General features: G+C 48.5%; 8 protein-coding genes across 8 annotated transcripts; 4 read left to right on the top strand and 4 right to left on the bottom strand.

Moving 5' to 3' along the window:
- Window positions 1–36: 36 nt before the first annotated feature.
- CGCS363_v010549 (uncharacterized protein) lies at window positions 37–1,457 on the bottom strand (the record flags this gene model as incomplete). The annotated part of the gene is made up of 5 exons (XM_036642398.1): window positions 37–291; window positions 350–410; window positions 461–1,189; window positions 1,239–1,279; window positions 1,362–1,457. The coding sequence occupies 5 exons, from the start codon at window positions 1,455–1,457 to the stop codon at window positions 37–39; spliced, it is 1,182 nt and encodes a 393-aa protein (XP_036492387.1).
- A 575-nt stretch (window positions 1,458–2,032) lies between these two features.
- Window positions 2,033–3,193, bottom strand: CGCS363_v010548 (Isoflavone reductase-like protein; the record flags this gene model as incomplete). Its single annotated transcript, XM_036642397.1, has 4 exons — window positions 2,033–2,275; window positions 2,333–2,662; window positions 2,751–3,035; window positions 3,101–3,193. 4 exons carry the CDS (start codon window positions 3,191–3,193, stop codon window positions 2,033–2,035), a joined length of 951 nt encoding a protein of 316 aa, XP_036492386.1.
- A 2,788-nt stretch (window positions 3,194–5,981) lies between these two features.
- Window positions 5,982–6,757, top strand: CGCS363_v010547 (NADH-ubiquinone oxidoreductase 19.3 kDa subunit; the record flags this gene model as incomplete). The annotated part of the gene is made up of 3 exons (XM_036642396.1): window positions 5,982–6,006; window positions 6,057–6,249; window positions 6,307–6,757. The coding sequence occupies 3 exons, from the start codon at window positions 5,982–5,984 to the stop codon at window positions 6,755–6,757; spliced, it is 669 nt and encodes a 222-aa protein (XP_036492380.1).
- Window positions 6,758–7,104: 347 nt separating this feature from the next.
- On the bottom strand, window positions 7,105–8,173 carry CGCS363_v010546 (uncharacterized protein; the record flags this gene model as incomplete). The annotated part of the gene is made up of 2 exons (XM_036642395.1): window positions 7,105–7,618; window positions 7,680–8,173. 2 exons carry the CDS (start codon window positions 8,171–8,173, stop codon window positions 7,105–7,107), a joined length of 1,008 nt encoding a protein of 335 aa, XP_036492379.1.
- A 7,373-nt stretch (window positions 8,174–15,546) lies between these two features.
- On the top strand, window positions 15,547–16,119 carry CGCS363_v010545 (Biphenyl-2,3-diol 1,2-dioxygenase 2; the record flags this gene model as incomplete). Its single annotated transcript, XM_036642394.1, has 1 exon — window positions 15,547–16,119. One exon carries the CDS (start codon window positions 15,547–15,549, stop codon window positions 16,117–16,119), a length of 573 nt encoding a protein of 190 aa, XP_036492382.1.
- A 938-nt stretch (window positions 16,120–17,057) lies between these two features.
- Window positions 17,058–17,387, bottom strand: CGCS363_v010544 (uncharacterized protein; the record flags this gene model as incomplete). Its single annotated transcript, XM_036642393.1, has 1 exon — window positions 17,058–17,387. The coding sequence occupies one exon, from the start codon at window positions 17,385–17,387 to the stop codon at window positions 17,058–17,060; it is 330 nt and encodes a 109-aa protein (XP_036492381.1).
- A 3,071-nt stretch (window positions 17,388–20,458) lies between these two features.
- Window positions 20,459–23,514, top strand: bik5-1 (Bikaverin cluster transcription factor bik5; the record flags this gene model as incomplete). Its single annotated transcript, XM_036642392.1, has 3 exons — window positions 20,459–21,220; window positions 21,272–21,640; window positions 21,691–23,514. 3 exons carry the CDS (start codon window positions 20,459–20,461, stop codon window positions 23,512–23,514), a joined length of 2,955 nt encoding a protein of 984 aa, XP_036492384.1.
- Window positions 23,515–24,468: 954 nt separating this feature from the next.
- Window positions 24,469–25,163, top strand: NUDT1 (Nudix hydrolase 1; the record flags this gene model as incomplete). The annotated part of the gene is made up of 3 exons (XM_036642391.1): window positions 24,469–24,619; window positions 24,720–24,925; window positions 25,011–25,163. 3 exons carry the CDS (start codon window positions 24,469–24,471, stop codon window positions 25,161–25,163), a joined length of 510 nt encoding a protein of 169 aa, XP_036492383.1.
- Between the last annotated feature and the right edge of the window lie 23 nt (window positions 25,164–25,186).

Raw genomic sequence — 25,186 nt, 5'->3', positions numbered from 1 at the left:
ATAGCGTCGCCAAATCTTCTGGTTTCGAAGCTCTGATCAGTAGTTCGAGTTTATGCTTTCGCGCGTCATTCTAGTCTTAAGCCTTCTTTGGATAAACTTGCGACATCCATGTACACTGTTCATGTGACGCGACTCATCTGGGAAGTTGAAGCCTCTCATCCCTCCTTCAAGCTTTGTGTGTTTGATGTAGTTCTTCTCGAACCCCTTCGTCTGAGATTTCTGGTGGGATTGCGATGTGGGACTGATCTCTGACCAGCTTCGCAGGACATAGCCGTGCTCTGTTCCAAATACCTGTTGTTGTACAGGCTTCGTTAGCCGTATGCTTAGGTGAAGTCATAATGCAACATACCTGCAAATGTTCATCCCAACTTTGATGCTGGAAAGCGAAGAAGAGCTCGGAGAAGGATGACCTAGACCTTTGGAGTGCAATTCAAGCAGCCAATTCAAGTGATCTCCGAACGCATTGATTGCATCAATGGTCTGGCTATCCTCCAAGCGGTTGTCCTCAGTTTCCAACGACATCCACTCTCTGTCCTGGAAGATCTCCCAGTTGATGTGGACAATGTCGCACATTTGTGAGGGTCTCCTCCCGCGGGCAAGGGCTTCCGCAAAGAAGGACTGGAAATCCACGTAGAGCTCTTCAGCTATTCTGTACGCCTTATTGATCCACTCCTCGCGCGCGTGGGAAAGAATGGGTGGGTTGCTAGGATTGAATAGATATTGGAAGCCCAGGCATTCGAGCTCTGATGAATTGGCCATTAGACCGGATACGAGCTTTGATACCTGTCTGTATCGATCACGATCCGTAGCAACGTAGTCGTAGGAGCACGCTGGGTGGGTGTCTTTGACGCGGGTCGTCAGGCGTATGCCTCGTAACAAGGCTCTGTTTTGTGGGCCAATATTCAGCAGCCACGAAGCGGCATCTTCCATTCTGGGGAGGAAGAATAATCTCCCGTATAGTAAGGCTCTGGTTTCTTGATGTATCAGTATACACGTTGATGCGATTGCCGTATCGAACTTGGTGGTACACCGCGGATGTAGAGCCCCCCGAAACCTATGTCTCTGCAGTTGGAAGTTGAAAGTGGGCTCATAATGAACGTTGATGCCTCTCCCCACGATTCTGATATTGTGAATTTTGAAAAGCCCGAGATGACGATAAATCGTATTCCTGATCTCGGGCGGTAGTGACCTACAGAAGGTCAGCTATGTGTGGTATGGAGATGTCTTGGCTAACTTACAGGAATGAGAGTTGCGGAACACATTCCTCCAGCCTAGGTCTCTAGGCGTGTTGTCAGTATTGTCGCGATGTGAGTTGTTGAGGTACTAACAAGGCCAACATTAAACGCAAACTGGACACTTACTTTGGCGAAACCGATGTCCGACTTTGAGGGCCTCCTCCGCTTATGATCGTCTGAACGCGCCAAAGCGGAAGACTTAGTTACCGAGCATGTGTCCATGGCGGAAAAGGCAAGCGTAGGTGCGATTAGTTAGAAAGCAATATTGGCCGACGTTTGTCGCATTATCAGGTGAACCGGGAACGCAGACTGGGTGGAAATTGAAATAAAAGAACTGCACAAAAATATAGTTCTGTTCAAGGCAAACTGATAGAGGTCTTCGGGGGGGGATCAGGTAAGGGCTTTTGCAACAAGTGTGGGATGTAGGATGCTTGGATTGGCAACTGGCTGCTGCCTGCAGAAGGTACATGAAGTGGCGTGTGGCGTCACGTGCCCATGGCAGCTTGAATCTTGTTTGAAGGCCTGGATTAATCTGGGCTTCAACAGTCGGGCGCAGCTGGCTACAAAGTGGTGTGGACGATCCCTCCTATGTAAAGACGGGGTTCGGACCGGAGGCCCGGGTATCCGGGCCCGGCCGACTTTCGTCTCGCATGTCTAAGGAAGCTGGCACACAACGGTTGATCCAGCCGCCTCAGCTTCTTTTGAGCTTCCACAAGGTGGAATTTTGAATCAGTAAGTACCAAAAGGGTTGGGTCGCCAGTCGATCTTCTTTTCAATCTACCTATGTAGCATGCCCCTCAGCGTACAAGACCTCTGATATAGTTTTCAAGGGTAGTGACCTCCACATCGGGATACAAATCTCGTGCATCAAGATATCCAAGGCTTCGTGCCTTTTCGGGAGTATTGTCTCCTCGGATGCCGAGAACATTCCGATACTCTGCCATGGCGATGTTGAGCAAAATCGTCACATCCTTGATGTTCTCCTTGCCAGACTTTGCACGGCCTTGGGTGATGACATCTTGCAACTCTTCCTTGGTTATCTAAATTGTCTGGTTAGTCCGTAGTCTTCAAGCCGGATGAAAACTTGATAGACTGACAAACTGTCGGCGGACAGTCTCTCCAGATACCCTCTCAAGGAGCTCAAAGGCATCGTTCTGTGTCATAACCTCTCCGTAGGCGAAGACCATCTTGTTCAAAGTGCTCCGGTCGGCGATGATTCTAGAGACAAACTTCCCAATATCGCGGTTGTCGGTGAGGGCCCAAGGAACATTGCCGTCTCCAATAATGCGGGTGGTAGAGTACTCTTCCGCAGCTGGCCGGAATCTCCCTGAAGGCAGAGCAGGCAAGGTCAGCTGATACCACCAGCCAACGTCAATGATGGTGTAGGGGAGACTGAGGCTTTTGATACGGTCTAAGAAGTCCTCTTTCTGTGGTGATAATGCATTGATTAGCAAAAGGCTCGGGTTCCCTTGTTCCCACTCAAGTAGAGGAAATTTTGCGACGACCCGAACTAACCATTTCCCTAATACTCATGACGCCTCGTGGCTCGCAGGCTGGGCCCCAGAAGCTTGGTATGTACCGAGCGACGTTGGCCTTGCTCGACGCTTCAATGAGATTCATCTCCTCGTTGAACTGGAGCAAGGTCAAGCACGAGATGACCACGTCCATGTTTGCGAGAGTGCCAGAAATTGCGTCAATTGACCCATCCAGCTCAACTGACTTCACAGCGACGCCTTGTTTTGCGAATTCAACGAGTTCCGGTTTTCCAACTGAGGCGGGTCTCGCTAGAGCAGTGATATCCTGCCGCGGAGTAAGTCGAAGGTCGGCCAAGCCCCAGTTGGGAAGTTCTAGGGGAGGTAACTTACGAATAGCTCTGGTGACTTCAACAGCGCATTCACGATTGAGGAACCCGTGTTCCCAGTTGCGCCGGCTATGGCGACCCTGATCTTGTTGGCCATGGCTTCGTTTTGTTCCCTGGGGATGCGTGATGATTTCTGCAGATACAATGTCCAGTCGGCAAGACTGGTTAAATAGATGCACACAGTTTCATCGAGACTTTTTGGGGCACTTGATGAAATTAGTACATCACGGTATTTCGGCCGAAGCTTAGAGTCGTGGATCGTCGCGAGTCTCGCGGTTGTTAACTTCGGCCGAAAATCGGTCGAATCTACAACGGGGGCCGCGAAGGTCCGCCATTAACAGTCCGGAACCGAATACGAGTGGTCGGAATTATCTGACTGGCATTAAAGTGAGTATCTTGTGAATTTAAAGGATTTGTGACGGTTATGGAAGCTCTCAGGGCGATACAGGAAGCCACGCATACCGTAGAGCCATTCACACTAGCAGTATTCTCCGATAAAGCGGTGAAGATCTGAGAAGTCGTGCTTCGGGACGCGTTGCAGATACTCGCATTGCCCTGCCGGATCGGCGCCCGTGACTTCAATGATTTTTCTTGATAACAGTGCTAGACCGGGGCTGTTACGTTCAACACCTAGAGATCCAGGCTGTTTAGGATGGGTTGCAGCGTTCCAGAGCGTCGTCCACCGATCGAGGGCCCGAAGCAAATTGATCCGTCCTGTATCATGCAGCGAAAATGTATGCAAATTGAAGATAATCGGTTGCAAGGCTAGGGATTCATCAGGTCAGCCTAGATATACACCAGAGTCTCTTGCAAACTCACCAACAATGGCCGCATTCAGGTGATGGAGGGTGAGTCGATCAAACGGGGCCATTGGCTCAATCGGCCACTCATTTTGCATCAGCCCAACGGTCAAATCTCCTAAGCAGACGAATTCGCATCCAGCCTCAAGCCTTAGCTGGATGAAGGCTTCTTCGGACCCTGCGTCCCACAGAGCCTGATTACATGGAAGATGCCCGAGAGTCTCAGCATGGGACATTGACGGTGGGTTGTTGCAGAATAATGTCAAGAGACTATCCATGAAGAACGTCCATGTCGAAAGACGAATCCGCGTCTCTTGTTTTGTGAAAGTTCGCCAGTCTTCTGCCTCATCATGTTTCATCCTAGTGAAACCGAAATGCCGGAGGGAAAATACCAGTAGCGGGAGACGCCTGAAAATTATTACCCCTTTTCGGCTGTCATCGAAACATATCTGCAAGACCACCATCAGCAACGCAGCTTGAAGTATCTCGACAGTTGTCTCAGATTCAGATTCTTGGTGACTGCTGTTGATGCAGCGTTCTAATTGTTGGAAGATGTATGCGTCTGCAATGATGTAGAAGTCTCGAGCCCTCGCTCTGCTTCCCGCGGCATCAGGAGAAGATTTGGAGTAGGCCGCACCGTTGAGAGAGATCGCCAACAGTAAAGGCAAACAGGTTGTTTCGAGGTTGAAAGTTGGCCAATGTACGGCTGGGTATTGATAGTGCCGCTTCCGAGAGAACGCTTCGCAGAACGCATGAACCTGATCACTGGAGAAGACCTCGTTGAATGATGTAGGGTCAAAGCAACTAAGCTCCGAATTCAATGAAGCAACTTGCGATAGGTCTTCAGAAAGTTGAGCGATTCGTACAGCGAGTGCGTCGGTAGGCGATGTCATGGTTAGGCCGCCAGAGGCGTTGTACTCGGAGTACCCAAACACGTCCGCAGGTCCTGCCTCCGCCGGGTCCATGTCGAAAGACGGGTCCAAAAGGGTCGTGAAAAGAAGTGACGGATCGATGCAGTCACCAAAGTCCGGTATAACGTTTGAGTCAGGAGCTTTGTTCGTGAAAGGACCTTGGATGTCGACTTCTGGCACGGCGGCCATCTCCTGCTCAATTGCCTGGCCCCCTCGTGGACCCGTGAAGTTGAGGAAGAACGACAGCTGGGGATGTTGCGTCTTAGCACCTTCTGCACCGGAGACCTTTTTTCTGTGAGATTCATCGCTACAGAAGCGTTGGAAAGTGCAATCAAGGTTCCTCGCGTTGCAATGACCGCAAGGGAGTTTCCCATCACATTGGGATTTGATGCGCGAGCACCGATCGCAAGCCCGAAGCTTCCGGCCTCGTTTGGCTTCCACGGGTAATGGCTGATCTCCTCGCTTATGACAAGACTTGGCGTGTCTTCGAGCACCATCCACTCGTCTGAAGGTTTTCCTGCAGAAAGGACAGGCGTGTAGCCCGGAGAGCTTTGCTGGTGTTCCGATGGGGAGGTGGCAGACCGGACAGTCTGCGGGGCTTGGAGACATGAACTCAGCGGTCTCGGTGATTGGACCAGCGTTCGTCATGACTCTGTAACTCAAGTAAAAATTTAGCCTTCACCGTGGATTTCAAAGAGTGCCGGGTTGCTGTTCTGCTAGCAGTGGTGTGATGACAGATGTGACGAGGGAACGTTGGAGGACGAAAGACAATGAGTGTTTTTCCCGTGGCTGCAGCCACTGACCCCACTTCCTATTCCGGTAAAGTCCCAATCCAAGCTGTTGAATGATATGCCCTGCTCTGAGTTCAGAACATACCAAAAAGACAATAGAAACTAATTTGAAGGAATGTCTAATACTTAAGAAAATTTCGAGAGAAATATTTGATGCGGAATCGGCAGTGATGTTGAAAGGCCAGATGATGGACCCTAGGATATGCGCCACTTAGGTGGACTCCGGCGTCCTCCTCGTCTGCGTCCCTCAATGTGTGGATTTCCCGGCACGACGTCAGAAGTGAGCGTTCTCGGGCAACATTGCTCAAAACCTCTTCTTCTTCTTTTTTGTTCCCTCGCAGTTTTTATCTAGTCACAATATCTCTCTGATTTCTTTCCCAGAGATGGCTACAATGTTGCCGTCAAAAGGTAAGCATATCTAGACATCACAGCCCACTTACACATACTAAATCCAACAGTCCGTCTCACAGGCGTACGCAACTGCCTCAATACCTTCGCACGACATCGACCTATCATGTACTACGCAAACCGCAATCCGGAACATAGAAGTCCTCGCTTTCAATCCAATAATGCCACTATTCGCACGCCACGTTCTTCTCCCCTCGGCCTTTCCGCCGAACAGCGACCAACAAGCGTAGTTGAACATGTCCTGTAGGACCTCGTCCAATTCCCTTGCCAATTCCGCTTGCTGACATAGACGTGACATAGTACCACATTTGATCAGCTCGTCGCCTGGGCACGCAATGGTTCCATGTGGCCCCTGACATTCGCCCTCGCTTGCTGTGGCATCGAGATGATGCACTCATCCATGCCTCGCTACGATATGGACCGACTGGGAATCATCTTCCGCGCCTCACCGCGTCAGTCAGACGTCATGATCGTTGCTGGCACCGTTACGAACAAGATGGCTTCGGCTGTGCGACAGTGCTACGATCAGATGCCGGATCCAAAGTGGGTGATTAGTATGGGTAGCTGTGCGAATGGCGGCGGATACTATTACTACAGCTACAGCGTAGTTAGGGGTGTGGACAGGATTTTGCCCGTTGATATATACGTCCCTGGGTGCCCGCCCACGGCGGAGGCATTGCTGTATGGTATCTTTCGACTGCAGAGGAAGATCCAGAAGACAAAGGTGACTAGGATGTGGTATCGCAAGTAAGTAGTGGAGGCCAGTCAAAGACTGGTATACCTAGCCCATGTCTCAATACCGAAATCACTGTAGAGTCAGCCAGAGATAGGTAATGATAAACTTTGTTGTAGTCGGCATAGTACGTGTCGTACTACTACTGTTGAGCAGGTGACTAGAACTGAAGATGGAATGCTGGAATAATGTAGTTGGCATTAAGGTGAATGTGACATAAAACATAGATGCCTGGCTATGAAACATGCTTCAATGGTATAATAAACAATTAACGTCGTCCAGAGCCTTTTATCCTCAGCCCGATCTCATTTCGTCTCATCTTCTTCATCGCAGGTACACCAACCCCCTCAACTCTTATTAACACATCATGACAAAGACAACCACGCCGCCTCAACATTGGCCTTAGGATCCGGTGATCCCTTCGCACCCTTCAGCCAGCAGTAGTTCTGGTCCGTACCCTGCTTTCCGGCAGTGACCCAGGCGACGCCGATGCACGGCCCGTCGGCACTCTGCGTCGTGACGCTCAACGCAGCACACAGGTTCATGCAGTCCTCCATCCTGGTCAATGGGATGTATCCCAGGTCGTTGAAGGGGTAGTTCTTGCCGCATTCGCGGACGAACTTCAGGTTGCTCCCGGGGACAGAGTACGTCTTGTTCTCGGCAGACAGGTTCGGGCAGTTTGAAGTAGCCTCACCGAAGATCGAGGAGGCTTGTTGGGGCAGTGGAATCGACGTGAAGCCAGTTGATGTAGCGGATGCTGCTGCTGCTGTTGCTGAGGCGGTTCCAGAGGCAGTGTTTGATGCAGATGCCGAGGCTGTTGCCGCAGAGTTTGACGCTGCTGCTGAGGCTGAGGCTTGTGTTGCTGATTGTTCCAGCTTGCTGTAAAGCGGGTTAGTAACAGCATTCACCAAAATGAGTGAAAGTGTCGGTGATAACTTACGCGTCGCATGTTTGGATGTATCCCGCATACTGCTGAGCAATCGTACCAGCAGCCGCCGACGCGCCAATCGTGCCGAGAAGGAATATCAACGCCAACAACCCCATCCAAAATGTCGCCGCCCGGATGCCGCATACCCTCTTCTCTCCCTTCCCCGGAGGCGGAGCTGCCGCATAGTCACCGCCATATGCCGATGGTGTCGGTGCCGATTGTGGGTACGGCTGTTGTTGTTGGTACGGTTGTTGGTCGTATCCCGATGGGGGTTTGACGTTGTCTTGGTACGGCACGTAGTATCCTGGTCCGCCAGGCGCCGCAGTCTGGTAATGCCCGTCGCCGTTGTTGGCCACCTCCAGGCCCGCGTACTCGGCCGGCATCAGTCCTGCTTGGTACTTCGGGTCGCGAGAGTCGTCGGATGATGTTCGTGCGGAAGTGATGTTGTTGGGTGCCAGCGAGGCTGGGTGGCCCTCCGGAGAGCTCGTCGGTCCTGATGTGGCCATTGTTGGCGAGTATTCTTTTGATCGACGACCTCGTCGCTTCTTCTTTCTTTCTTTTATCGCCTGGGTAAGACCACACACCTGGAAGAAAAGGGAAAGGGTTCGGATCTCAGGAACAGTCGGACGGATCAGAGAATAACGTGGTTTAAAGCCGACAGCGAGCAACACGAGAAGGAAGCACAACCTTGGCGTAGGATTTCACGACGCCACGGTATTGGTTTTGGGGGGGTACAAGGTCTCATATAACATGCAATGGCACCCCAGGGCCCCCCGGTCAGGCTCTCAGTCTCGAAAGACGCAGGCTGCGATCCGTCGGCCGCTCTTCTCGCGATCGGCCGGTGGTGTAAGAGCCAAAAGTCTGCCCTGTCCCACCAAAAGCCCGACCATCTTCGAGCTAATTGGGGGCTCGACCGGGGTTCATGATGCTGTGTTGCACCCAGGCGAATTAGAATCCATGCACAAATGTCGAAAGACATTGCCTCAAACGGACTAGAGCGGCCAGCCTTGCAGAGTACGATTTTCTCTCCTCTCCATCGGTTCTCAGGCACCCGGAATGGCGGCCAATAGCGGGAGGGTTTATACGCCAAACCTTTCTTGCCAGTCCAGCATCCTTGACGCAAGCGGGCGCCCGCTAGCCAGGGGTAAATAATAAGCACGATACTAAAGTGCAATTGGGACCCGGTCCACGGTCAACGGTCGACAGAACACTGACCGATTCCGGTTTACGGGCCGTGCGTTCTCTGCTTTTGCTGCCTGCAAGTTGAGATGACAGGGTCGCTGGTGTGATGAAACTGGGTTCGATTTGGCAATGAGCTTCAAACTGCCTTTGCCCGTTAGGGTGCTATTGGCGATGCTACCCTAGCCGCCGTCGATAACAAGCTCGTCTCACAGACGGACTTGGCTGGAAGGCTAAGCCACTGCTCTGCGGCCGGTTCCTTGGTTCCCGTTTTTGGGGACGAAAACGAAAATCTGCGCGGCAAGCTGAGCAATCACGGCGTCACACGAAGCCGGCGAAGCCTCCACGGAGACCCGGGGCTGAGATGCAGCACAACACTACTGTCCCGATAAGCCGGGATGGGTGTACGGCCTTGGTTAGGGCTGAATGAGTGCTGAACGAGCTCTTGCTATCAAGCAGCTTGTCTGCGATCATGGAGGAGATATTATTGATGCACTCAACGACGTCTTCAACGTAAAACGTGGGAGCCTGATAATGGACGAGGGACTGTCCCAATTCTCATCGTTTATTCCCGCTGAAAGGCGTAGATGATGACATTCAGCGACTGCTCCACCGACAGCCCCAAAACCGTGGGCCCAAGGCAGCAGAGATGCTCAGTCTCTTTTGCGGAATTTGCGGAGTTGATGGGGTCGCGACGCAACTGGAGACCGCTAAAACTGCTCTAGGCAGAAGGATTTGGACCCCTGCCGGCGACAAATTGTGAGAATCTCGCTAGATGAGACGCTTGCTTGCCGGTTTCCTGCACGGTCTTTTGGACTTCACCAAAGTCCCTTTTCTTCTGCCGCGGCGAACTTAAGAGCTTTCTTCCGAATTATTCAGCAGGTGGGACGTTGTCAGCTTAACTCTAAAAGGTAATTCTTAAATCATGGCTGGGATTTGGAGTGCGGGTGAGACAAGATGCTAGGGAAGAACAGCGCATGACTCGATGCTGCTCAGTGGTTCGTCTTCGGAGTCCAAGTCTGAAAGACGTCTTCCCTGCAACTGAGTGTTCTCTCACGCGTGCGAGCTTGCTACGCCTCTGCTTTTATGAGTACAATGGATGGGAGGGATATCTCCTTTATGATCAGAAATTCAATTGCTAAAGCTGCAATTGCTATTCCAGTAAGGCCAAGCACTCTTTAATACGTAGCTGCAGGTTTGGTCAACTTTGAGCGCTGACCACACCAGCATCTCTTGCAGCTTACGGTGGTCCATGCCATCCCCGTACCCACGCGAGAGGGACTTTGGCTTTGAATGGCTCGATAAGTCACAGCGTGGTGTTGGAAGGTGAGAGCCTTATAATCTCATTTCTCTATGTTGGTCACTTCTAGCGCCTCCACAAGGGCAAGTAAATTAACAACGCATTTAACCTAACTAAGCAAAGTGAGGCTATTACTACTACCTAATTAATTAATTTAATATCCCTTAATTAAATTAAAATATTTAATATCTTATATTATTTATAGATTAACTAATAAGAAGCTATAGATTAGTTTTTATTTTAGTTTTTTAGGTATAATTAGTTATTAAAATATAATATTATTAATAACTTATTAATTACTATATATAATAATAAAGATATTTAGATAGCTTTTATAATATTAATTAATATTTAATTAATATAAAACTTTCTAAGAGAGTAGAAGTTATTATAGTAGTTTAAATAGTATAAATAATATTATAATTAGATATTATTTCTAAAAGTTATTTATTATTTTAGTTTATATATATTATTTATACTTTTTATTATCTTTTTTATCTTTAGAGTTAAAATATTAACTACTACTATTATTTCTTTATTAACTAATAATACTTATATATTATTAACTACTATATATTTCTATATCTTAATATAGATTATAACTATTTTACTTATTATTATCCCTCTAAATCTTATAATTAATAACTTACTAACTATTATTATTAGTAGTAAATAATATATATTTAAAATATAGCTTTTATATAAGAGAGAGTAGGGTTAATTTAGTTAGATTTAAGATTATAGTAACTTCTTTATTAAGGTTATTTAGGGATATATAGTAGGGTTCTATTAAAGTTATTAATAATATAATATAAAGGGCTAGCTAAGGGTTTTTAGTATTACTATTATATCTATTTTATAAAAATACTTATTATAGTATATTAATCTAAGCTTTTTATCTATAGTAATTATACTCTAATAAAGCTAAAGTACTTATATTATTTATAAAATCTCTCTTTACTTAGATAAGAACTTTAATAGCACTTTAATATTATTATTAATAGCTATATTTATACTACTTTCCCTAAAGAGACTCTAACTTAGCTATATAAATATACTTAAAGCTAAAGTAACTACTTTATATAATCTTTATATAGCTTTAATTATTTCTACTAACCTCTTATTTACTTATTTTAAGAACTTCTACTTTTAATAAATATTATAGTATTATAGTATAGAAGTTACTAATAAAGTACTATAGAGTTATTTATCTATTTAGGACTATTTTAATAATATTTACTATTATAGTAAGAGGCTAGTAATTAAAGAACTTTATATAGTAAAGTTAAAAATATATTTATTATTTAATTTATAGATATCTCTAAATATTTATACCTTTATAGAGGTTACTAGTTATTTTATTAATATTAATAGTACTTTATAATCTTATTTTTTAGCTTTCTATTAATATTATAGTAATTATAGTAATACTACTTTTATAGTAACTTTTATTAATATTATTAACTACTATTATATTTAGGATTAGATTAGAGTAACTATCTCTAATAATACTATAAATAATAATATTTACTTCTAGGATTTCTATAGAGAACTAAACTTAGAGATAATAGAGATAGATATTTAAGCTTAATATATATAGTATTATAGTTATATTTTTAATTTTTTAGCTTAAGCGTTTCTATTTAGCGCTAATAAGGAAACTTTATATACTAAATTATAGTTTTATAAGTTTAAGGGTTATAATAATAATTTAGAGTATTAGTAGTAGCTTAGCTTTATTAGCTAGCTTTATAATATTATTAAGTTTATCTAGTTATCTTTATAACGTTATAAATAGTATTAGAAAGCTATAGTAGAGGTTAATAGAGACTTTAACTTCTAAATCTTCTTAAAGTTATACTAAGAAGCCCTCTTTATCTTAAATAATAATATTTACTAAAATAGTATATATTTTATAATCTAAAAAGCTATAGAGAAAAAAATAGAGATTTAAGCTTTTATACTTTTAAATAATAATAATAATAATATTAAGTAATATATTCTTAAGAAAGACCTTTTATCCTTAGAAAATTAGAAAGTTTTAGCTAAGATAGGTATAATTTTAGAGCTTTTTTATTAGTAAATAAAGAAGTATAAAAGCTAAGGTATTAGTAATAGTTATAATTAATTTTAGAAAGTTATAATAGGTATAAAATATCTTTTTTTATATTTTATTAATTAAAAGGATTATTATAACGCTATAATCTCTCTATTTATTAATAATAATGCTAAGGATTAATTATAGTAGTTATAGAGATATTTAAGCTAGGGTTAATATAGCTAATTTTATATATAAACCCTCTTAATTTATATTTATAAAGACTAAGTATTACTAGTTTTACGATTAGTTTTATAATTTAACTTCTTTAATAAGAAGTAGTAGTTCTTTTTCTATATTAGTATTAATTTAGTATAGTAAAAGCTCTTTTTATATTATAATAAGATAGGAGATTTACTATTATTTTCTATAGTATTAATCCTATATTTATTATTAAGTATTTTATATTTATAAGATATATAGCGTTATAAATACTAAGAGGGATAAGTTAAGAAAGCTTTTAATAGCTTTAAAGACTTCTTTAATAAGTAATATTATTAATCTAAGTTAGAAGTAGTAGTATTAGCGTTAAATAAGTAGTTAGTAGTTATTCTTATTAATACTAAAGCTAGAGATAATAATAATAGTTACTATTAATAGTAAGTTAATAGTTAGTACTACTATATATTACCTTAGGTTAATAAGCTTAATTTTTATTTTTAGAAGCTTTTTAAAGTTATTAGTAATCCTATTAAGTAGTAGTAAGATTACTTAGAGATATATTTAGTATTTTATAAGCTAGTAATTAATATTTTTATTATCTTTATAATATCTACTAACTATAAGAGGGCTTTTAATTAAGCTAAGTTAACCTTTATATTATAAAAGCTCTTAATAAAGCTTAATATTATAGAGAGTCTCTAATTAATAAAGAACTAGCTAAAGAGGGGAGTTATACTATTTAGTAATAACTTTAAGCTATTAGGAGTAGTATAAATAGCTTTAAATAGGTATAATGTAGTTTTATATAGTAATTAATTTATTTTATTTATAAGTTAGCTAAGTAATTAAAAACACTAAAAAAAAGAGCTAAGTTAATAAGTATAGGGGTTAAAATTGCTTTAATTGCCCTTGTAGAGGCGCTGGTCACTTCAGGGCAGAATTCCTGCGAGGTGATCAACTTCCTTCCTTGATTTCATCTAGGGTACGTTAACCGTATAAGCATGGCATGCAGGCCCTCAGAGCCACGTCGTGGAGCGTTGGCAAGGCTCTGATGACGATTTTTCCTGTAGAAACTATTGTTGATTCATTATTGCGTTTACCGAGCGGCGGCTTTGTCTCGGGCATAACAGCGCAAGAAGTAGTCTTGGGCCGGAGGTACTTGCCGTCCATGGCGCAGTCGCCAACAACATGTAGCATAGCCACCGACAACCAACATGGCCAAGAAGATCGAACATCAGCAAGACCACGTTCAAGTTGAATTCTCGAAACCAAAATATTGTATACAAGTTACAAGGCCAGGTAGCTCAGGTGGTAGAGCAGCAACTTAGTTCCGGTCGCAGGTCGCGTGTTCAACTCATGCCCTGGCCGTCCTTCCTTTTGCTTATCTGTCAAAATTGAAGAAACATCAGATGCAGTGTCATCTCTCGCATACAAGGCCAGGTAGCTCAGGTGGCAGAGCAGTGTAACCTTAGATTCACAGGTCGCGTGTTCAACTCATGCCCTGGCCGTGTTCATTTTTGGGGTATGTCTTTTGAGAGGACAACATCCACTGAACAAATGAGGTGGTGTCCAGATATTTCAGGAGCCAAGTCAATCAGGCAGCGACAGAACCACTCATTTTTAGTCATATAAATAAGTTCACAGTCGTTGTCTTTCATCTAGGGTGCAAGATCAAGTAGCTCAGGTGGTAGAGCAGCATCCCTGTTCAAGATGCCGGTCGCGTGTTCAACTCATGCCTTGGTCGATTTCCTTTTTGGAGTATTCCTCTCAAGGAAACTTCTGCCCAACAATCGCCGATCAGTCGTTTGCCCTTAGGGTATGATATTAAGTATCGCAAGCGGTAGAGCAGCGATTTAATTCCGGGCGCAGGTCAGGTGTTTAATTCGTGCCTTCTTCATTTCTTTCTCCTTTTTGTGTGTACACTTAGATAACTAATCATCACGACACTTAATCCTCAGTATTGTTCCGGTCACATCCCGACTATATTATGTAGAAGGGAAGGCAAAGGCTTGAAAGATGTTTGCCACCATCATCCAGGGGGAAGTACGATGCAGGTGGTACCCGTCCACATACTACAACCGGAGAATATATCAATCGCCAACGGCGCTTGGAAACTTGCGGCACTCATGTGAGCGGGACGAAAACTATGATGACTTACTTGGTGTGTTTAGCATTGGGAGTGTACTCGCAAGTTGCTGCACGCACGTTGATCAAACTTGAAGTTAAACAAGGGCAACCTATGAGACGAGCGCCGTTGGAGTGAAGAGGTTCTTATAATCGTTATACTTCCCGTTAACGACGCAGTGACAAAGGTAATATTGGCATCTCATTGCAGTGGGCTGAACCACCCCTAACTCCCCGAAACCGAATCTTGGACGTGAGTTGTCCACTCAACGTCGTCGGGTCCATCACAGCGAGTAATTACTCGGAACTTGGAAGCCAAATGGGGAACCGTGAAACTCCAATCCAACAAACGCTGAAAGACGTCGTAAATGAGTAAGTGACCGCCGTGGCAAACGGAAACTCGGGCCTCGCGAGCCCGTGTATCCCCGAATGCCGCGCAGAGAGCTCGGTCCCGTCATCCCATCTCTGAGCCCTCAGAAAACATCCCATAATCCGGGGTAGAGAAACGCGCTCGAGTCGCAACAGCACCAATCCATCGCGCAGAACCTGGAGTGATTGGGCAGCAGCGACGCCCGCTTTGAACAGTGCGTCCTCCCAGATCAACTAATACTCCAAGTCAGCCACCAGCTTTTAGGGTCGTGCACTGGGCGGACGTCCGACGCGGCTGATCATGCGGCCGACAGCACAGCGCAGGAGGAGCAGATCTACGTGGCTCGGAGGCCGAAAGGAACGGCGCCGGGACGTAAGAGAACTCCTGCGAAGACATTGGACGAATGAATTCGTGCAGCGTGAGACAAGAATGTCGTGAAACGTAATCGGTCCCGGGGCGTGATTCGTCCCGTTTGTTGAACGCCACGCGTGAGATGGCGGGCTTATAAGCTGCGAACCTCCCCCGCAACTCTAATCTGCTAGCTTAAGCAGACTTACATGTGGTTTCCATCTCTCATACGACGTCAAACCAACCGTCATTCTTATTAGAGATCACATATTACATCTCTCATCCCATATCAGCAACCATGGCCATCGCACCGTCAGGGGTCAGCCGGCCCTCCGAACTCGCCCACCTCGTCCTACGCACGAACAACGCCAAGCGGCTCGTCGACTTCTACACCAAGTTCCTCAACGCGCGCGTGGTGCACGGCTCGGAGCTCATCACCTTCCTGACGTGGGACCACGAGCACCACCGCCTCGCGATCCTGCACGACGCGAGCGCGACGCCGCGGCCCGAGAACAGCTGCGGCATGGACCACTTCGCGCTGACGTTCGACTCGCTCGGCGCGCTGCTGACGTCGTACCGCGCGCGCAAGGAGATGGGCTTCGAGCCGGCGTACTGCGTGCACCACGGCATGTCGACGAGCATGTACTACCGCGACCCCGACGGGAACAAGATCGAGACGCAGGTGGACGCGTACGAGAAGCCCGAGGATGCGGTGGCGTTCATGATGAGTGCGGAGTTTGCGAAGGACCCGCGCGGGCCAAGGTTTGATCCGGACGAGATGCTGAGGAGGTTCGAGGCCGGAGAGGACGAGAAGACGTTGATGGTGAGGGGGGCAGTGGCGCCTGTGAGTGAGGTACAGGCTACTGCTTAGGGAGATGAGCGTTTGGCTCGGTGTATGAGGTTGTGGTTGAGGGTTTTGCATCGGTGGTTGTTGACGATGGTGGCATTATGATGGGTAGCTGAGGGTTGGTACCATAACGAAGATTCAGAATGAAATCAGTCACTTTTCCATGCCGTGCTCTAAATGGGAATAATGTGATAAATCAGTTGATGGTTTGCTACAACCGCGGACTTGAGCTGCAGTCGCGAAGTAGGCACTTAATGGAAAATGCGGGCATGTAATGATGGAAGACTCCCTTTAAGTGCAGCACAAGACATTTCAAACGTGTTAAAGCTAGATTAGCAGAGGCCTTCTGTGTATTATCAGCGAGCTTAACAGTTTGCCTATAACAGGATCGATACGATGCCATACAGAAGGACTTTTGGGAGTGAGACCCTGCAAGGTTTCTGAGCTTGTAAAGAATGCCGTCGAATTAAGCCTTGAGTTCTTACGGAGTACGCATGACCACTTGCAAGACCAAAGGATACGTTGGAACTAGTGAGTTCGCTGGTTATTATAGTGTCAGTGCTCCAGGCCACCAGACATGCATGCCAGAGCAGCCCATGGACCTTCTCACCCAAAACGATGATATAACGCGGGTGAGAACTTGGTCCCATGTGCGCGCCAATGGTGTCAAGACAGAATGTATGCAACGTTGGCCTCAGCTGTTTATGATTTATATGTAAAGACAGAATGTATATATACTGTAGAAGCTCTGACAAGTCGTTGTCCAGGTATCCAAGGCTTTCCACTCAACGTTAAATCAACGTAATCCATCAGTCAGCCGCTTTGTCGTTCAGGTGCGGCCAGACCACCCGCCGCTCGGAGGTTGCGCGAGAGGGGTGAGCAGGGTGATCCGGCCTCCAGGCATCTTTGCAGTGTCCAAACGCCTTCCATTATCCTAGCCGCCCGACGCCCGAGTGGGCCGGTTAAATCTGGCAGCTGATGGAGCCCCATTGGTTCTTGGTTGCGCTGTACCAAACCGTATTCACAACACCGGCGGTGCAGCCGGAGCTGCCAGTGAATTGCCAAACCATCTCCCCGTTAACTTCGCCGCAACTGGTGGCGCTCTTGCCACAGGCGCCATAGCCGTTCAGGTTGTCCCACAGGCCGCCACACTTTCCGGGGATGTCGACGACGCCGGTGGCCCGCACTTGCCAGATAGGGATGGCCCTGTTGCCGAAGTTTTTGCAGGAGGCCGCGGAGGTAAAGGGCGTCATGGCCGCGACGATCAAGCCAGCTGCGGTGGTGAAATGCATTGTGATGTTGGGGGGTTTAGCGTCTTGAGTTGAGGAGCTCGAGAAGTGGGAGTCGTAAGGTGAGAAGATGAGGGTTGCTTGTTGTGTGATGAAGTTGAGGTGAGTGAGGAGGGTGAGATGTGAATCGACAGAGGCAGAAAAACGGTTGTTTATATATCCTGAAGACTTCACTTACAAGCAAGAGAAAGTCTCAATGTCTAAGTGAATCCGACTCCGAGTCCCCATAACTCCCCCTAGCCAACAATCCTCATGCGGTGCCTCGTAACAGTTTTGATCTTTTGTATCGGCGTTTTGATCTTTTGTATCGTATTGCAATTAAGTTTCTCCACATAGTTGTGGAAAAGAGTTGTGGATAATTCGGCTGCCTAACGTGTGTCCGGGTTCCTTCAAGCCTGTCAGGGTCCGAGGTCCACTCAGTGGATAGACGATGCTAGACCGCCATTATCACCGATGCGTTTAACACAACATAGCTTCACTTGATCGTACTATAATAGTGTAATACGATTTACCAAAGATCCTTCAGAACATGATAAATTACGGAGAATCATTACTTCAAACAGATGGCGTACTTACTTTGGTCACGCTCGGAGCTGGAGCGCCCTCCCGAAGGACGAAGCTGCGAGTCATGTCGAAGTCAGATAGTTCATCGTGAGATGCCTCATCGCAGACCGTGTTCCAGTGTCAGCTGTGCTGGCATCAAACGCTTCGCTAAATGACAATTGAAGCCAAGGGTAAAGAAATAAAAGGCTTGCACGGCGTATCGACTCAGAAAAGTTGGATGCGTTACTCTCCTTCTGTCCATCGAATTCTCCAACTTTGCCTACCAGTCTCGCTTCTTGTGGGTGCCCCGGTCATACTCGATGGCTTTGGCCACGGCGACATATTCTTAAGGGGCGGTACACATCGTGCTTTGGGCCTTTGGTGGTTCTGGGTAGTTTTATCCCGAGGAATCGCGAAAATCTGAGCTGCAACGAAGAAGGGTTCTCTTTGTGCGTGTTTGAAGGATTCAATTGAGTCTGACAGCATTCTGGGAACTTTATTAAGCACTACTGAGTGCACTGACAAGGAAGTTGCTCACCTATTCACCCGTTGACGCTGATCACCCACGAGCTTGGTAAACCGTAGAAGCAGTCATTTCAGGGTGAGGAGGTGGGTAACGTGATTGGACTTGACAAGTTGATCAGCAAAGTGTAACGCCACTAGAGAGTGGATTGTGTTCCGAGCTGTCATGTGGCTTGAATTCTATCAGATAACGTATTGGGGCTGTGTCCTAACCTCTTACAACTTTCCAGTCGTCGAATCAAGATAGACTTTGATCCCATAGTGATCCTTGACAGGTCACCGATCCCAAAGATTAGAGTTGTCTTGAATTCTGTGCTGAGCCAGGATCGCCTGACTACGGAGTTGTGGCCGAGGGGAGTCTTGAGACGTACGAACAATCTTTATTTAGCTTACAAAGAAAAGATTTCAACAAGGAGATGTGCTCTGCGGCGCAGGTATCGGGATAAGTTGATGGGGAGGCCTGGGCACCCTTCACGTCAGGAACACTCACCAGGGCGAGTTCAGAACAAACTTTCTGTATGGGATTTTCTCGTGAATCAGCTCTCCATGGCCCACATTCAATAACATCGAATTCAAGACCTCACTGAATGCATCATAGCAGGGGACATGGGTTGAGTTGCACGTTGCTGAAGCTCCCCTTTCCAGAAACGTTCTCTGTCAATGTTGTTACTCGGCACAGCTTGCCAATGTGACCCTGTTCAGCATGTGTTTCGCCTCCGCCTACTGCATATGCGGGGTATCATTTGGTTGAAAGCTGGGAGTTCCCTGATCGCTCTCAAAGGATACGCCGGGCAACGAGAGTGGATTGGTCGGATTCTGAGACTGATTCAATATCGATGGCATCATTCTCTGCTGATAAAGCTTGGACAAGCAGACGCGAATTTCGAGCTGCATCCATGATTCCATGCACCGACGATAGACAGAGAGGGAAATTCGAGAACAGTAAATGGACCGCGACGGGTATGGAGTTCGGGCGACACGAGAACGACATCAGCAACAAACTGGTCAACAAGGTTAGCTATGCGTCATACGCAGATTTGCGCTAGCCGTTGCGTGTGCAAGCTTGGTAAGCCTAGGCTGGGCTGGGCAAGTCTCAGAAGGCGCCGTTCTCGGAGTTATCGGGGGTTGCAGGCCGCGGTCGCATCAATGACGAGAATCGTCTCAAGTTTCGAGCTTGAACCGGGCAATGGCCTGTGTGTTTATGTTTTCTGGTCTGACATGAAAAAGTTGAAAATTTCGGCGGATATTGAAGTTCGTAGGTGAGAGGCTGATCCGAGTCTCTCAACGTTGACCGAGGCCAGCCACGGAGCATCCGAGGATATCGGAGGCTGCTCTCGCCTCACCGAGCCGTCACCGGTCGTCGGTCTGCCATGTGAGTCAGGGTCTTCTCGGTGTGTCAAGGTGAAGACCGGGTTACCGAATGCGGCATCGGGACACAGGTGAGATGGCCAATGGGAAGGCTCACATTCAAAGCCGGCCGATCATAGGCGCGCCGGCATGAAGCTCCGACCTCTCGGGGCCCACTGCGCTGTTTGCACTGATGTGACGCTGGGCTCAGAGTGTCCCGCAGCGCTCCCGCCTCCCCCACTTTCGACTCACACTGGGACCTTTTTTTCCCAATCAACAGCGAGCGTCGGCATGCTTTCTTTCTGCCAATGCAGCAGCCCCAACACTCGTCACCACCACAAACCGCACCTCGCTCAACACCAACATACTCTTTTCCTTGGGTTTTGTTTTTCCTTGACATCCTCGCGGGTCCGGATAATGCCAGCAGAACCCATTTAGCCGCGCAACGACGCCTCATGTCTCGCCGTGGGTAAGCAAGCAGCCAAGAGCGCAAAGAGCCGCCGTCGTAGAATCGAATCCCACCATTTGTCAGCCCCAAAGCGTCCCGAACTTGTGTCACACCTCGAGTCGATTCCCTCAGATCCAAACCTTCGTGATCCCTCTCCTCTCCTCCGCCGCCCCTCGACAGCCCTCGCCGCACAGATCGGCCCACGAAGCCAGCCATGGAGATGGAGCACTTCTCGCCAGCAAGCCAGCAGTCGAATCCCACGACTCCCGCGACCACCGTCAACAATAACCCCCAGCACTCGCCTGCCTCCCCGACCACCTCTACCGCGCCAGACTTCCCCGCCCTCAGCCGCCATGGCGCAACGTCTATACCCCCCGACCAGCCTGTCGCCATGACGGCGTCGGGCCAGCCTGCCCTCAATCCGCGCAGCTGCGTCACCTGCCGAAGGCGAAAGGTCCGCTGCGACAAGCAGATGCCGTGTAGCAACTGCCGCCGCGCCGTCATCCAATGCATCTTCCCCGCCCCCGGCCGCGCCCCCCGCCGACCACGCCCAAAGGACCCCAACGCCCCGCCAAAGAACTCGACCGAGCGCGAGGTGGAGCTGATGAAGCGGTTGCGCAAGCTGGAGGGCATCGTCGAGGAGCTGAGCGGCCAGATCGAGGTGGAAAGCGGCCCCGGAAGCAGTGGCGGGCGCCAGAACTCGAGCACCGGCAACTCCCCCGAAACCACAGGCCACGAGGCGCCTTCAGAGCGCGGAAATAGGACGTTTACTGCTGCGCAATTAAATGCGATAAGGGAAGGAATTGCGGACGGGGCTGCTATGCAGAAGAAGTTGGACGCAATCGAAGAAAAGACAAGGGGGATGGAGCCCAAGGCCGCGAGCGTCAGCAAGTCATTTGGCCGCTTGGTGTTGCACGACAAGGGAAAGACGAGCCGATACGTGAGCAGCGCGTTTTGGTCCAAGCTGAATGATGAGGTGAGTCGGTCGAGAGCCGTCATGTTTCGTTAGCTGACGGGGGTATCACAGCTCGACGAACTTCGAGAACGGGCGCGCATTCTTGACGAAGAGTTCAGCGACGAGTCTGACCAGGAAGACACACCGGATCACTCGCCTCTGCACGCCGTCGACGCATCGACCGATCATCACGCGTTTATACTGGGATACCGATCTTCGGATGTTGACTTGCGCAAGCTGCATCCACTGCCGTCGCAAATACCCTTCATGTGGCAGGTGTACCAGGAGAACGTGGAGCCGTTACTCAAGATTCTGCATATTCCTACGATGGAAAAACTCATTCGCGACATGCGACGCAACATGGACGATCTTACGGCCGGTCACGAGGCTTTGTTGTTTTCCATCTATTATGCCGCCATTACATCCATGGAAGACGAGGAGGTTTGTGTCTCTTCTTTCGATACACTGGCTCCAGCTAACCACCAAGCTAGGTCGAGAAGAACTTTGGCTCCAAGAAGGACGAGATGCTATCGCAGTACCGTTTTGCGCTCGAACAGGCCCTCGCAAAGGCCAATTTCCTCAACACCTCTGATATCGTGGTGCTGCAAGCCTTCGTCCTATTCCTCACCCTTGTACGCCGCCAAGACGACACAAGATTCTGCTGGACACTCACTGGGCTTGCAATCCGCATGGCGCAAGGAATGGGCATCCACCGCGACGGAACAAACTTCAACCTCCCGCCTTTTGAAACAGAAATGAGGCGCCGCCTGTGGTGGGCCATCTGCACCCTCGACCTGCGTTCTGCCGAGGAACTGGGTAGCGATCTTACCATTATCGACCGCTCCTTCGACACGGAGCTGCCGTCCAACCTTAACGATTCAGATATAGATCCAGGAATGATTGAGCCGCCAACCCCACGCCAAGGCAGGACGGATTGTGCGGTTTCACTTGTTCGTTACGAGATTTGCGCCTTGTCGAGAAGGCTGCACACCGTCGGCTCGGCAATGGCGGGTGTTTGTCCGCGTGATGCGTCCTCTACCCTCGAACAGCGCGAGAGCAAGCTAATCGAAGTTTACAACCGCGTCGAAGAGAAATTCCTGCAACATTGTTTCACGGATGACGACCCGCTGTTCTGGATGGCGGCCATGATCGCCCGCGTGATCATGGCGAAGATGAGCCTGGTCATCTACCAACCCATGCTGTTCCCCGGCAACGGGACCGAACTATCAGGCGAGATTCGCGACAGACTTTTCGTATCAGCAATCGAAATTGTCGAGTATAATTACATCCTAAACACTGACCCTCGCTGCCGTCAGTGGCGGTGGCTTTTCCAGACGTACAGACAATGGCATGCCATTGCGTACATCCTCATGGAGGCCGGCCGTCGCCCGTGGTCAGCCACCTCTGAGCGTGGCTGGGAGGCAGTCAACAAAACCATTAGATTCGATCAGGACCCTGGTGAGATAGCCAAGATGGCAGACCACATGGCTGTGTGGATGCCGCTGCGAAAACTCAGCGCGAAGGCCACGAAGCATCGCGAGGCTGAGATTGCCCGTCTACGAGCAAACCCCGAGGCCGCCCGCCAGCTCGACGTCGACGACCGCATGGACACGATCCCGGCCAGATTGGGCCCGGTGCCCGGCATGGAGAGCCAACAACAGGCGATTCGCACCCGATGGAGGAAGCTATGTGGGGTTCGGGCAGATTTGCCCCTGACACAACCGCCACCCGCCGAACGGAGGAATCCGAGTAATGAGAGGTCCCCGATGGACCCATACCCTCAACCCAAACCTGCCGGAGAGCCGGTCAACATGTTCCCCGGCCAGGTGGTTATGCCCGACGAAGACTCGGAGCTTGATACGGTCATGATGTCCCGAGCGGGCTTCACGTCCAGCGAGATGTGGGAGTACATCTACCCCACGGCGCAGTCCATGGCCGCAGACCCGAACAACACACTTTTCCCACCCAGCGCGATCCAGCCGCCGGCATCGCAGCCACCCATGGTCACGACGGCAGTCCCCACGCCGGCTATTTCCAACAACACCCAAATGACCGACGCCGAGCGGAGGCAGAGGCAACAGGCCATCGCCGCCACGTCCCAGCCGCAGATCGCGTCGTCCCTCAGCGACAACCAACCCCCGTGGCTGTGGTCCGACCCGTTCACGTCTATCAACAACCGCTTCGACGACGTGCCGATGGACACAATGGATGTCAACATGGATAACCTGGACGACTTCAACTGGCAGAATTGGCAGGAGAGTATCAAGGGGTTCGAGATGGACCCGGAGAATATGCCGGCCAAGGGGGCCTGGTAGAGGGGGGCGAGTTCGTTGGAAATGTCTCCTCTCACGCGACGGCCCTTGGAAAGGCTATGTAATGATACCCACTGCAAGCAGAGGTAATGAATGAATGATGAGATGTATTTTTACCATGTCGATGCCATCTACAACGCTTAATCGTATGTCGCTATAGCTTCAACTGATGCTACTCCCCCCAAACTACGCATCCACTTCCTGGCCCTCCCTCCTCTAATACCCTCTAAAAACAAAAAGAAAGTACGATCCCTATGCAAAAAGCAAAAAGAACTGGACGATCAGGGAATCGAACCCTGGACCACTCACATGCTAAGCGAGTATTATACCACTAAACCAATCGCCCAATTGCTCTGATTTCGCCCGGACTTGAACCGGAGACCTTCAGTGTGCCAGGCGAAGGCATTCGGAGAATGCGCACTCGATCTGTTAGACTGACGTGATAACCAACTACACCACGAAACCATTTCTTGTTGTAGAGGGTGGCAGGGGGAGATGGCTTTGATGGTGGGCGACGGGAGGGCTACTGGAATCCACTTCGGAGCGGGACTGGTCTGCAAGATGGGTTAGTAGAAATGGAAAGTGGATGTCTGTATGTGTATAAAGTTTTAGCAATTGTGAGTTTGAGCAAGTTTATTTAGTTTTAAATGTGGAAGAATGAGTGAGAGGGTTTGGAACTTCAGTGAGACTGAACGAGGCTCGCAGGCGTTTCCCGCGAAATAGCAGGCGCAGCCACAGTGAGCCTGCCGTGGCGGTGCGGCGGTGCAAGGGAGCTGGTTGCAGTGAGGCACACTTGGTCTCTCACTGGCCCAATCTCACTGTCCAGGTACTACCGAAGTGAGTCAGTGAGTTCTTTTAAACCTCAACTTAGCACCGTCTATCTTGGCATTGATCACTCAACGAGCCTTCATTTCATTCTTCTGATATACATAGCTAGTGAGTTTCTTTGGCGAAAAGATGTCTGTCACTACAATCAACCCCTTCGCGAACCCGCGCATCGGCGTCGCGGCGATCGTCCAGCGCAAGGACGGCAAGATCGTGGTTGGAAAGCGGGAGAGTAGCCACGGCGCAGGTAACGTCAACCCTTCTCAAATCCCGACTCCTGAAGGTTCCTCATTTCTATGGGCTACGAGGAATTCCTTGCGGAGTTCTCTACACTTGCAGTCTCATTCGGCCTACGATAATCGGACGCTAACGTTCCTGCGCAGGTACATGGCAGCTCCCCGGCGGGCATCTTGAATTCGGGGAGTCCATCTTCGGCTGCGCGGAGCGCGAGACGGCGGAGGAGACGCAGCTCAAAGTCAAGGCGAGAAAGATCGCCGGCGTGACGAACGACGTGTTTCAGGAGCAGGGGAAGCACTACGTGACGCTGTTCGTGAGGTGCGAGATGGAGGATGAGGCGGCTGAGCCGGTGGTGAGTTCTGACTTTTGCCATTTTTCCCAATACCCCCAAGTAAAGCTGCGGTTAGTTTCATGTGAGCGGTGCTAATGATGGGCAGAACCTGGAACCTGAAAAGTGCTCTGGGTGGTACTGGATGTCGTGGGATGAGGTCAGAGAGATCAACGCAAAGGCGAAGGAGGGGGGTGCGATGAAGCTGTTTATCCCGCTGGCTCATCTAATTGTAGAGAACCCCGGTATTGAAAATGCCTGAGGTCTAGCATTTGAAGGGAAATA

The sequence above is a fragment of the Colletotrichum siamense genome (assembly GCF_013390195.1).
Source record: "Colletotrichum siamense strain Cg363 chromosome Unknown KSG_Cg363_contig07, whole genome shotgun sequence".
Lineage (NCBI taxonomy): Eukaryota > Fungi > Ascomycota > Sordariomycetes > Glomerellales > Glomerellaceae > Colletotrichum > Colletotrichum siamense.
This window is presented reverse-complemented; position numbering and strand designations above follow the sequence as displayed.